Raw genomic sequence first — 11,382 nt, 5'->3', positions numbered from 1 at the left:
GCCGTCGGCCCAGTGCGGCGGCGCGGCGGCATGGCCCGGGCGGCTCCGTCGGGGGGCGGCCCGCAGTGACAGACCCTGCGGCGCGGGGGGAAATGGGGGCGGCCGCCTCCCGGGCGACGACGACGACGACGACGAGGAGCAGCCGCCGCCGCCGCCGCGCACCGGCCGCCGCCGGGGACGGGCGCGGGCCAGGATCCCGCCCGTGAGCGGGGGGCCCGAGGCCGATCGCCGCCCCCGGCCGCCCCGGCCGCCCCGGGCCCCCCCGGCGCCCCGCGCGCGCCCGTCCGCCGGCCCCTGGCGGGGGTCTCGCCCGCGCCGCGCGCCCCCGGCCCCAGCGCGGCCCGCGGCGCCCGGCCGCCCTCGCCCTCGCCCGGCCCCGGCCGCACCCCCGCCCGCGCCCGCGCCCGCCCGCGCCCCCGGCCCCGGCCCCGGCCCCGGGCGGCGGCCCCCGGCCCCGCGTGGCGGCGCGGCGCGGGCGGCAGCATGGTGGAGAAGCGCTGCCCGCTGCAGAGGGACGGAGTGTACCGCTGGTTCTCGGAGCTGCCGTCGCCGCAGCGCGTGGAGTTCCTGTGCGGCCTGCTGGACCTGTGCATCCCGCTCGAGCTGCGCTTCCTCGGCTCGTGCCTGGAGGACCTGGCCCGCAAGGACTACCATTCGCTGCGCGACTCGGAGATCAAGGCCAACAACCCGGCCGACCTGGGCAGCCTCACCAACCTGACGGACGAGGTGGTGCGCAGCAAGCTGCTGGTGTCGCTGGCGCTGCTGGGCTCGGAGCAGCGCGAGGCGGCGGGTGTGCTGTACCGCACGCTCACGCACATCGACTCCATCATCCACAACTACGGGTTGCAGCTCAACGAGGGCCGCACGGGCGATGAGTTCCTGCTGCTCTTCACCATGGCCTCCAACCACCCGGCCTTCAGCTTCCACCAGAAGCAGGTGCTGCGCCAGGAGCTCACGCAGATCCAGAGCAGTCTGAGCGGCGGCGGCGGCGGCGGCCCCGGGGGCAAGAGCGCGCTGCCCACCTGCCCAGCCTGCCACAAGGTGCGTACCCGCGCCCCAGGCCCCCACCCCAAACCCCCACCGGAACCTCAGACCTCACGCCTTGCTCCCCAAGGTGCCACATTACCGCAAACCCCTACCCGCGCCCGGAGCTTCCGCCCTAACGTGTCCTCACCGACTCCGCACCCCAACCTCCCACTCGCACCCCAAGCGTCCGCTCCACATTTCACTCGTGTCCCACGCCTCTCCACCCGGCACCTCCAACCCCACCCTCACTTCAACTTGCCATCCCCACCTCGCACTCCGAACCCGCACCCCACGACCCTGCCCGGCCCCTCACGCTCTTTGGGGGCCCGGGGGAGGGGGCTCCGGGATTGGGAAGAGCGCCCTGAGCTGAGTTAGCGGCCGGCCAGGCCTTCGGTCCACGTCTTCCGCTGGAAGCGCGATAAGGCCTTTGTCCCCTTAATCAGGCTCTTGGGCGACAGATAACCGTTACACAGTGTGTCCTCTTGGTTCCTCCAAATCTGGTGTTTATTATCAGAAAAGGAAGCCGCTAGTGAGGTGGGAGGTGGAGATTAGAAGGTGCTGGAAGGGTAGAAGACGTTTGCAGGGTGCCGTGCGGGGCCCGAGGCCTAGGTGCCGGTATCCCCGGAGCCGTGGGGCCCGAGTCGCCCCGAGGAGGTTAGGGTCGGCGCGGGCCGCAGGCCGCCGTGGGCACGTGTCCGTGTGTGCGTGTACGTGAGTACACCCGTGAGTGTGTGCATGTATGCGTGTGTATGGAGTGTATATGTGTATTTCTGAGTGTGTTCCTGTGTCTGTGTTAATATTGCGTGTAAGAATCAGGCTACCGTAACAGAAGGAAAAACAGGTTTGGAGCCTTGAACACCCGTGAAACAGTTACTTCTCGGTGACCCGCCTTCCTTTGTAGGAACGGATCCAAGACTGATGGGGAGCCGACTAGGACTAGTTAAAAGATCTGGTGTCTTCAAATTAAACAGGAAGGGCAGAGTGGTCATTCACTTAGAAATGTGAACTTTTGTCTAAATGTTTCAAAACTATGTAAACACAAAGTGTTTGGAGCTCAAACTTATTTTTAGCAGCCCCCTGGGACCCTGTGCTAGGATTGTGCTCCAAGCAAAAGGATTTATCTGTGACCATGTGTGGTGTGTGTTTTTATATTAAAACTGATTTTCTTTGGAAAGCGGAAGATTGCAGTCACACCAGTAGTCTAAGTGCTTTCCGATCACGGCTGAGTGTCCTAAACTAAAACTTTGATTCTCTGATTTGCTAGTGGTGGTTTTTCAGCTGTCTTTCACTGGTGAATTGTGGCTTTTAATGACTTCCTTTGAGACGTGGTTGTGGTACCTACATTGGTTTTTAATCTGTCATATCGCTTTTGAGATAGGTACTACCTCTGAGACTGTAGTCTCTTTTAAGTGTGTGTTCAAATCCCACCCTAAAAACGTTCTTGCATTTACAACAAAGGGAAAGCAGGGTCCTGTGAAATGTGGTTGTCCCCAGGGAGCTCAGTAGGCTTTGGGGTGCTGCTGCTCATGGGGGTTCAGTCCCCAGTGGCCAGTTTCACCAGTCAGTCCTCTGCTTCTGTTCCTAAGTACTGCCGCTGCCCGTGACTGTTACACCATTCATAGTCAGCTCTTGAAGGGGATTCTTTAGTGTGTAGAGATGCATCGCCTTATAAAAGCAGAAGATGGTGATGATTGTTAACGGGGCAGTGAGCTAACGCTGGAAAAAAATGGGCAGTGAGCTAAAGCTAGAAAAAAAATATCTTTGATAAGAGAGACTTTTTGTCAAACCAGAACTACCCCTTGGATGAGGTTGGGGGGCTGATTCCCCTCCCCAGTCCCCCCTTCCTCCCCCCTCTGCTGGTCTGGCATGGGCTCAGAATTGACTAGCTGTGTGACCTTGACCAGAAAGAATCCCCTTTTCCTGGTGTTTTGGAGTGGAAGGCCTTGTGGGCTTGTTTGAGGGTTCCATGAGGTCCCCTTTGAGGTGCCCAGCAGATATGCTGTGAGCTTCCTTTGCTGCTTGGTCTTCTTTGGCTTTCTTTAGAGGAGCACTGAATTTTTTTTTTTTTTTTAATGATTTTGGCTGCAACACAGGGCTTGCAAGATCTTATTTCCCCGGCCAGGGATTGAACCCAGGTCCCTGGCCGTGAGAATGCCCAGTCCTAACCACTGGATTGCCAGGGAATTCTCTAGGAGCACTGACTTAAGTAAGGCACGTTGTTAGGGAGTGAAATACTTATGTTTCAGAATGTTAGTGTTTTCTAAGTTGATTTTTGAATATGTAGTTACTTGGAGTTGGCATTTTTCTTGTTCATCTGTGGGAAATTGGAGAGATCTGCCTGACCTTTGATAATGAGGTTATAGTGAGTAACTTTGGGGCTCTTGCTTCCATGTTTCAGAAACGGTCATGCTGTCTAGTTTTTCCTGGACAAACTAAGGTCACTCACATTCATTTAACTTTCTGTTCCTTTGCTGATGTCCAGTATATGCCTGACATTGATGCAAAACTCACATGAAATCTACCATGTAAGCCTTTGCCTTCTTAGTGTCTCTTTTAAGTCTGACATTTAGGGCAGTCCTGAAAAAGCAGCCTGGTTAAATCTCTGTTTACATTTCTTTTTTAAGATGTTGTGTTTTGTTTTGAGCTCTCTTGAGTTTAGAGACTTTGTGTCTTTTAGAGATAATGATGATGGTTGTTTTTTATTCTTTATCCTGTTTAAAGAGAGACTTCTAGTAATTAAATTTTCTGATGTAGTGGTTGTTTCTAATTGCTTCTCCAAAGTCTCACTGTTATTCTAAAATTCTTCTTTCTCCAAGGACCTGTAGAAGTTTAAAAGTGGGAAGAATGTAAACTAGACATTTTAACTTTCAGAAAGGAAGGTGTTCATAGAAAACCTGGAGGGAGAGTAGGGTGGCTTCATGGTGCCCAGTAGCTGTTGGCACTATGGGTGTGTAGTTCAAACTGGTGATGGTAGCTAGTTTCCACTTGACACTGCCTCAGTTCATTTTATTTAATTATAAAGTCATAGTTTGGGAAAGTGTTTACATCTATCCTTTGCTATCTTTTCTCTGTATAAATGATAAGGTGCTGTGGTATGTGCTTATTTTTTTAAATAATAGCTTTATTGAGATTTAATCTCTGTATTGTGAAATTCACCCCTCGAAGGTGTATGATGCAATGTTTTTTCGTATATTCATAGAGTTGTGTAACCATCCCTGCTGTCTTGATTCCAGAACATTTTTATCACCTCTAAAAGAAGTCTGTGCCGATTTGTGTCACTTCCCCTCCCCCTCCCCCAGCCCTGAGAACTGTACTGCGTTCTGTCCGTGGGTTTGCCTGTTGTGGGCACTGGATGTCAGCGGGGTTACCGTGTGTGGTCTCTGTGGCTGACTGCCTTCCCCCAGCGCACTGCTCTCCGAGGGTCGTTCGTGTTGGATGGGGCCTTTGTCAGCACTTCTCTCCTTTTAGGTAGAGTGCTTTCCGTTGTGTGGGTGGATATGGCCCGTTCTGTTTATCCATCCATCAGTTGGTGGACAGGTGGATTGTTTCCGGTGCTTGTTTCTAGACTCTTTTTGCTTTGTGGCTAGTAGAGTCTTGTCTTAATCCCTTACACCTAACACTCACCTGGTCATCTTTGGAGTGTCACCAACATCTGGCCGCTGACTCTCAAGACCGGAGTCCACCTGGCGGAAGGCTGTGTAGCGCGCAGCGCTGTGCCCTGCAGGTTTTCCTCTGGAAGACCCTGGGCTTCCAGAGGAGCTGCGCTGAAAGGTGGCAGAGGCCACTCTGCTCTTGGGGCTGATGTCAGCTCCAGGGGCACGCTGTGAGCCCCTCCTGCCCTTGTGTCCGGAATCCTTGGGTCAGGAGCTTCACGGACCTACTGCGAGAGGGTGCAGAAACTGTTTTTGAAGTGCTTAGCGCAGGAGTGTGGTGGCTGGTGGTGGTCTTCTGGCCGTGTGCCCTGGTCAAGCTCTGGAGCCCTCCACTGTGGGATGAGCACCAGGGAGGCTCGGGGTCCACACAGGCGCGGTGAACACATCTGCTAACAATCCCTCGCCCAAGGCGAGCAAGAGCTGACTTTGTCTCATTGATTTTCCAAAAGTTTTTGGAAATCATTGCAGTTCCGAAGGGAGATACCGGGTAGTTTGTCATGTGAGCTAGAAGTGGCTTTCTCTGGTCTCTCCTTTAATCCTAAACCCTGGCCTGTTGGAGCGGGGAGTCGTCTGAAACCACAAGAAGGGACTTTGCTTGGAGCCGCTGTGCTTCCTGCTCAGGTTAAAGGAAGCACTGTGCCTGGGAGGCCACTGCGGCTCCGCGGTCACGCTTGTTCCGGGCAGCCCACGTCCAAGGCCACCCGTCAAGGCCACTCCCAGCAAGTCTGACTTCCTTCAGTGCACTGCAGGAGAGGGTGTCCTGAGACAGATTGATTGGATTTTATTTATTTATTTTTGGCCAGCTTTTGTAGGTCCCAAAGACTGTCCTATTTTTATAGTGAAGCACATGGTATAGGAATTGAGACCTCCTGGGGTGCAGTTTTACCTGCTTTCCTGCTGCTGGTGTGTTCATTACAGATGAAAGCCCCTCACCTCTCCTGTAGCTGTCTCCCCGCTGTACGATGGCTCAGACTATGTGACACTTGAATTACTGTCCTTTGCCCTCATGTTAAATTCAGGCCACTTACTTTGACATGAGCTAGTTTACACGTGCGTCGTTCAACTCAACAAACATTTGCGTTTCTATTCCATACGTGTTCTGGAGTGTAGTTGTGGAAGCTGGAAGTTTCCTATCCTGTTAGGACGTGATGAGCAATGGGGTGGCATCACTGATGCAAGTTAGAACGTTAGTGTAGATAAACATCAACATTAGCCTTATTTCTGCAGTTTTTGAAGTTCATTATTTTTATTTAGTCTTTATTTTACCCATTTTCTCCTCATTCCTGTACACTTTATTTCCCTTCTTTTGGATTGAAGACATTTTGGATGAATGTATTTTCCCAACAAATTCATGTGTGCATTTTACAGCTTCAGAGGAAGTGAGGAGAAGGGACCTGAGCTGGTCCAGCTTCTGTTTGTTGGCAGAATTGGTGACTGTTAATAAATAAAATAAAAAGAAAATTTTTATTACATCTAGGAAAAGCAGTTTCTACTTAAGTGTGCTTTTTCCTTGCCTTCGATGGGTTAAATTTTAGAAGAGATCCCTTGAATAGCTTTTTTTTTTTTTTTTTTGAGAAACCCCCATTCAGAATACTACTTCTCTCTAGTTTAAGTAAGAACTGTTGCTGCAGGTTTACTATTATTGATAGCCTACAGATTATCGATGGGTTTCTGGTTTTTTACTTTTACCCTTGACGTAAATGGTTTAGAAATTAGTTTCCGCAGGAGAGCTTCATTCAGTCTCCATAGCTGTTTTGTATGCGCCTCACTCTGTGTAGTAGCCTCTCTGTTTTACAGCTGCCCCGTAAGACCCAAACGTTACAGAAACACTTCTGTCAAAGTCAAAAGCAGTTATCGAGAAGTGATAAAATATTGATTAGTTTTGAAGCAGCTTGTTTTGTTCTGGGTCAGAAGGCCTGGAGTCATTTCGAGTGAAGAGAAGACAGAGGCAGGACAGACCCTCTCTCTAGTAATCACCGCCCTGGCGGCTCTCGCTGGTGCAGATGTCACGTGTAGGAGGCAAGGCTGGCAGGGGGACCGTGGACGTGCCTGTGAGGGGTCAGGGCTTGGGCTGGGTGTTGTGCAGGTTTGTAGAAAAATCACCAGCCCTCAGAAAGTCTTCCCTGTCCCCGTCCTATCCTTAATTGCTCCTTTCAGGGGCAGAGCTTTCCTTTCTGTCCCAGGAAGCCCCTCTGCCTCTGTCCTGGTCACATCTTTCTGTTTCCTCTGGGACACTGTTGGGTCACGTGCTGCACTCTGCCACTTCCTGTCCTCCCCACCACCCCACGCCAACCTTTGACCTCCGCTGTTTTCCCACTTGGCGCATCAGCACTTTGCTGGAGGCAGCAGAACCCTTCCTTGCACTTGAACCCTCGGCCATCCACTGTGGTCTCGTTCCTCTGTGGCCAGGTCTTGCTTTCCAGGGGGCGCCCATTTTTAACAGTCTGGTGTGAAATCTTCCAAGGTTCTAATGCCTATCTAAATATATACTTATGTATTCTTTGAAAACATCATGTATACATAATTCAGTACAAGTGGATCTCTCATCTATGCCGTCTTCATGAGTGTGACTGAGCATGCACGCGCACACACGTGCACACACACCCCTAGTGATACAGGACACAGCAGCCTCCTTGGACTCAGTACTACTGCTCTGGGCCTGACTGTCAGCTATTCCTCAGCCTCCTGTAACCTGGCTTCTGCCCCTAGCCTCTTCAAGGAAAACAGTTTTAATTAAAGAGTACCCAGTAATCTTTTAAATTAAAAATATTTTAATAATGAGAGGTAAAAATAAATGGAAAAGCTACAAAAGAATATTCAATGCACCATCCCCTTCTCCTTACTCCCCTGTCCCCCATGCACTTGGGGAAGGATACATAGAATATTTCAAGCTTCTGTTCCCTTACCTGAGTGTAGATACTTTTTATTCCACATTTTAAAAACAGGTTTATTTTTACCCAGGAACCCATGCAGTTCTGTTCCCCTCTTTGTTTCTTGTGGAACCTTCCAGAAAAACTCTATTTATCGATAGATGACCCGTGCCTTAGCGCGCACACAGGTCTGTTCATCGCTTGTGCCTCTTGGCGTCTTTCTTGATGAGCATCGTGTTGCCTGCAGAGCTGCTGCCCTGGGTCTCTGATGATGGGCTCTGTTCCCCCCTCACTACTACAGATCACGCTGTCACTTCCCTGTCCTGTGCATGCCACCTGCGTGCGGCAGACAGCACGTGTGGCCCTTTATGTGTGGTAAGCGTGTCTGCAGAAGAGAAGCCTGGACGTGGGGTTGGTTGTGGGTCACATGGTCTGTGCTCCTGTGATTACTGGGGTGTTGCCGAGTTTGTTTGTGGGATCCCCACAGAATGTGAGAAGGCGAGGAATACCGCTCAGTGTGGAGGTACACGTTCAGGTGATCCATTTTATTTATTTTTGTTGAGCTTTCTATATCTTTTGTCCCCTCTCTGTTGGGTTATTGATCTTGTCTTTATTCTTTTTTAGGAGCTCTATAAGTTTCAAGGAAATTGTCCTTTTGACTCTAGTGAAAGTTTCAGGAATTTATTTTCCAGGTTTGGGTTTTTTTCCCAAAAGACTCTGCCATGCAGTTTGGGTTTTTCTTTTTAACGTTGTCTTTGTCAGTCTTGCCTGGCTTCAGGGTGTTGTGTCGTAATTAGAAATGCAGTGTGCATTGTGCACAGTACTGTACGCGTGCGTAGATTGTGCTCATATGAACGTAATGCATTGTACACAGCCACCGTTCCCTGTGGTGTGCTTATACAGAACTTGTGTGGTTTCTCATTTTGCATTTAACCAATCCATCTGGAATTTATTTGGTCTAAGGTACAAAGCTAGTTTTATATTTTCCAGATGACAGCCTAGCTGTCCCAGTGCCATGTGTTGAATAGCGCACCCTCCTCTCAGATCTGAAATGCGGCGTATTTCCGGTACGTTTCAGTTTACTTCTGGACTGTCTGTTGGGTCTCACTGATGTCTCTATCCTGATGACCTGTGATTTGCCAGATTCACCCCTTATCGTTCTCATCTCGTTTGTTCTGTGGGCTCTCTGCACTGTAAAATTCTCTGGGGGATGGTGTTTTGTTTTGTTTTTTAAACAACTGTGGCTGCTGAGACGCTCAGTTAAAGGGTCTGGGTGGGGCTTGGTTGGAGCTGCCTGGGAGCCCCGCCCCACCTTATTCTCTGACAGCCCTCCCCCACCCCCACCCCAAACTTCCTCCACTTGTTTGAGTCTTAGTTTCTGTTTCTCCTTCTTGCCTGCCCTTTTGATGATGGTATTCCTCGGACTTCTCTCCGCCTCTCTCTCTCGTTACTTGATGGTCTGCCCTCTCTCTTATTCCCCCAACTCTGTAACCAGCTGCGACTGAGCTGTGGCCGGATGCTCCAGGGAACTCTGGGTGTCCAGAGGCGAGATCCTGTCTTCTGTCTCTGACCGCTGAGCACATCCTGACCCGCCGGCCAGGATCCCACACCGTTGGCAAGTCTGCCTGCTTTCTCATCTCCACAGAGTCATTGATTTCCACCGACACTGCGACACGGCAGCCGGGTTGTGCTCTTCGTGTCTTTCGGTCTGTCCCTCGCTCCCCCTGTCCCCACCTCTCCCTGACATACTTGGCATGATGGTTACATATGCGGGACACTTCTTTGTAAGTGGATTTGGGTAATTTATGAGGGAGTTAGGGCACAGATCACAGTAGTCTTCTGGGAATAAGCACAGCCCTAGCTACAGGCAGCTCCACTTCATCCCGAGTCAGGGAGCAGGCGAGTGATGGCCTCCTTTTAGAATTAACTGCTGTCCTTAAGTCCACAAGAGACAACTTTAGAGCTTCTCTCCCTTGTTTTGTGATTAAATTTAAAAACAGAAACTTTGGTGCCTTATCTCTTTTTAGAAATAACAGTGACATGTTCGGGTGCTGCCCTTAAGTGGGCTCTGGTCTAGGATCCCCGACCTGGGTCTAGTGTGTGATGGTGCCACGCTGACCGCAGCCCCCAGGCGTCACAGCAGTGGCCCCAGGAAGCTGTCCGTAGGGCTGGTGCTCTCTGGCCTGAGCTCCTAGCGTGGCGCGCGGCGTCCCAGCGCGGCACCTGCCCTTGGCCTGGCTGTGTGTTTTCAGCTCTGTCTGTAGTCCGTTCCTCGTGTTCACGCACCCCCTTTTCCCCCAACCCCCCCAGATGCTCTTCTCTCAGAGCGGGCCTCTGGCCCCACTTCCTGGCTCACACAGTCTATAAAGCAGCCTTCTTTGGCTCCTTCTGCCCTAGCCCTTACTATACTGTGTTGTAATAGGTTTTTTCACATTTTCATTCCCAAACTTTGATTATTGGAGGCAGAGACTGTGTCGTCATCTTTCAGTCCCAGAGGCTAGTGGTCCCTGCCTCCTGGTAAGGGGGGCTGTGTCCTGAGCAGTGGAGGGACATGCCGGGGGTTTTCGAAAGGCCACTCGAGTGAAAACATTGTCTTCCTCAGTGCTTTTCTTTCCCGTGGGCCTATTAGTAACATCCAGCTGCTATTTCTCTTATGTACTATATAGATGCAGAGTCTAGTGAATTTTAACTTCTGTATCCTGCTGCTTTATTTTTCAAAAGCTGGTGTGCAAAAGCTTCTGTTGGGAGAAACTCTCTGAACTTGATGGTTTGGCTTTATATATACCTTAACAAAACCGACGGGGAAGGCAATGGCACCCCACTCCAGTACTCTTGCCTGGAAAATCCCATGGATGGAGGAGCCTGGAAGGCTGCAGTCCATGGGGTCGCTGAGGGTTGGACACGACTGAGCGACTTCACTTTCACTTTTCACTTTCATGCATTGGAGAAGGAAATGGCAACCCACTCCAGTGTTCTTGCCTGGAGAATCCCAGGGACGGGGGAGCCTGGTGGGCTGCCGTCTATGGGGTCACACAGAGTCGGACACGACTGAAGTGACTTAGCAGTAGCAGTAGCAGTAACAAAACCGAGTTGACGGACAGGTACACTGAGAGCTGGGAACAGAGGGTGTATTCTTCCAGTGCTCTGATGGGCTTGGCACCTGTAGAACTACGCGCGTGGGTCAGGTTGTCTCAGAGAGGAGTCTGTAGGTCTGAAAGTAAGACTGTCTGCTTGTATTCCTTTAATATTTGCAAAGTTGTGACTCGTGGTAAGCCCTAGGTATTTTAGTGTACTGTAGAATGGCAGGAAACCAACGGCTGTTAGCACCCTAGTTGTTAGTTTATATTTGTTATACTTTAAACACTGATGTGGAATTCATTATGAGAAGGGAGCATTGTAGCATCATTTCTGATTATTTAGGACTTTTACATAAGAACCTCAATAGAATTACTAGAAAGAAATTGTATTCTCAGTTTTCTTACTGATTCACAGTGAATCTAATTAAAACATGTATTATGTAGGAACTACTTCTAGAAATATTATAGTCTAGACTAGAAAAAAAAATAACTGAAAAAGAAAGAGAATTAATTTGTGGGGAAGAAAAACAGCTCCTCCTCCCATCACATTTGGGTATTTTAATAAAAATTAAAAGCTTGGGGATAATGGTAACAACCTATTGCTGTAACAGAGTTAATTAAGTGAATGAGATACTTTGATGTGGGTTGTTGGGCCATGTGGGACAATGTGTGGTGAAAATAACCTACAGGGGACGCCCCATCTGCATCTTGGGCTGTGACCCCACTGGACACAGCGCTCCCCGGGCCCTGCTTCCC

At 50.6% G+C, this 11,382-nt stretch overlaps 1 protein-coding gene across 2 annotated transcripts in view; it reads left to right on the top strand.

Moving 5' to 3' along the window:
* Positions 1-445: 445 nt before the first annotated feature.
* ZCCHC14 (zinc finger CCHC-type containing 14) overlaps positions 446-11,382 on the top strand; it is a 50,151-nt gene continuing 39,214 nt past the window's right edge. Inside the window, exon 1 of one of the 2 annotated variants that reach the window (XM_019978922.2) lies at positions 446-1,041. In XM_019978922.2, the coding sequence (XP_019834481.2) occupies positions 484-1,041 (558 nt within the window). In that variant the 5' untranslated portion in view covers positions 446-483. The remainder of the gene's footprint in view (positions 1,042-11,382) is intronic. The other variant, XM_019978921.2, reaches the window with a different exon arrangement.

Source organism: Bos indicus, chromosome 18 (assembly GCF_029378745.1).
Source record: "Bos indicus isolate NIAB-ARS_2022 breed Sahiwal x Tharparkar chromosome 18, NIAB-ARS_B.indTharparkar_mat_pri_1.0, whole genome shotgun sequence".
Classification (NCBI taxonomy): domain Eukaryota; kingdom Metazoa; phylum Chordata; class Mammalia; order Artiodactyla; family Bovidae; genus Bos; species Bos indicus.
The sequence above is the reverse complement of the archived record's forward strand: the minus strand, read 5'-3'. Positions and strand labels throughout refer to the sequence as shown.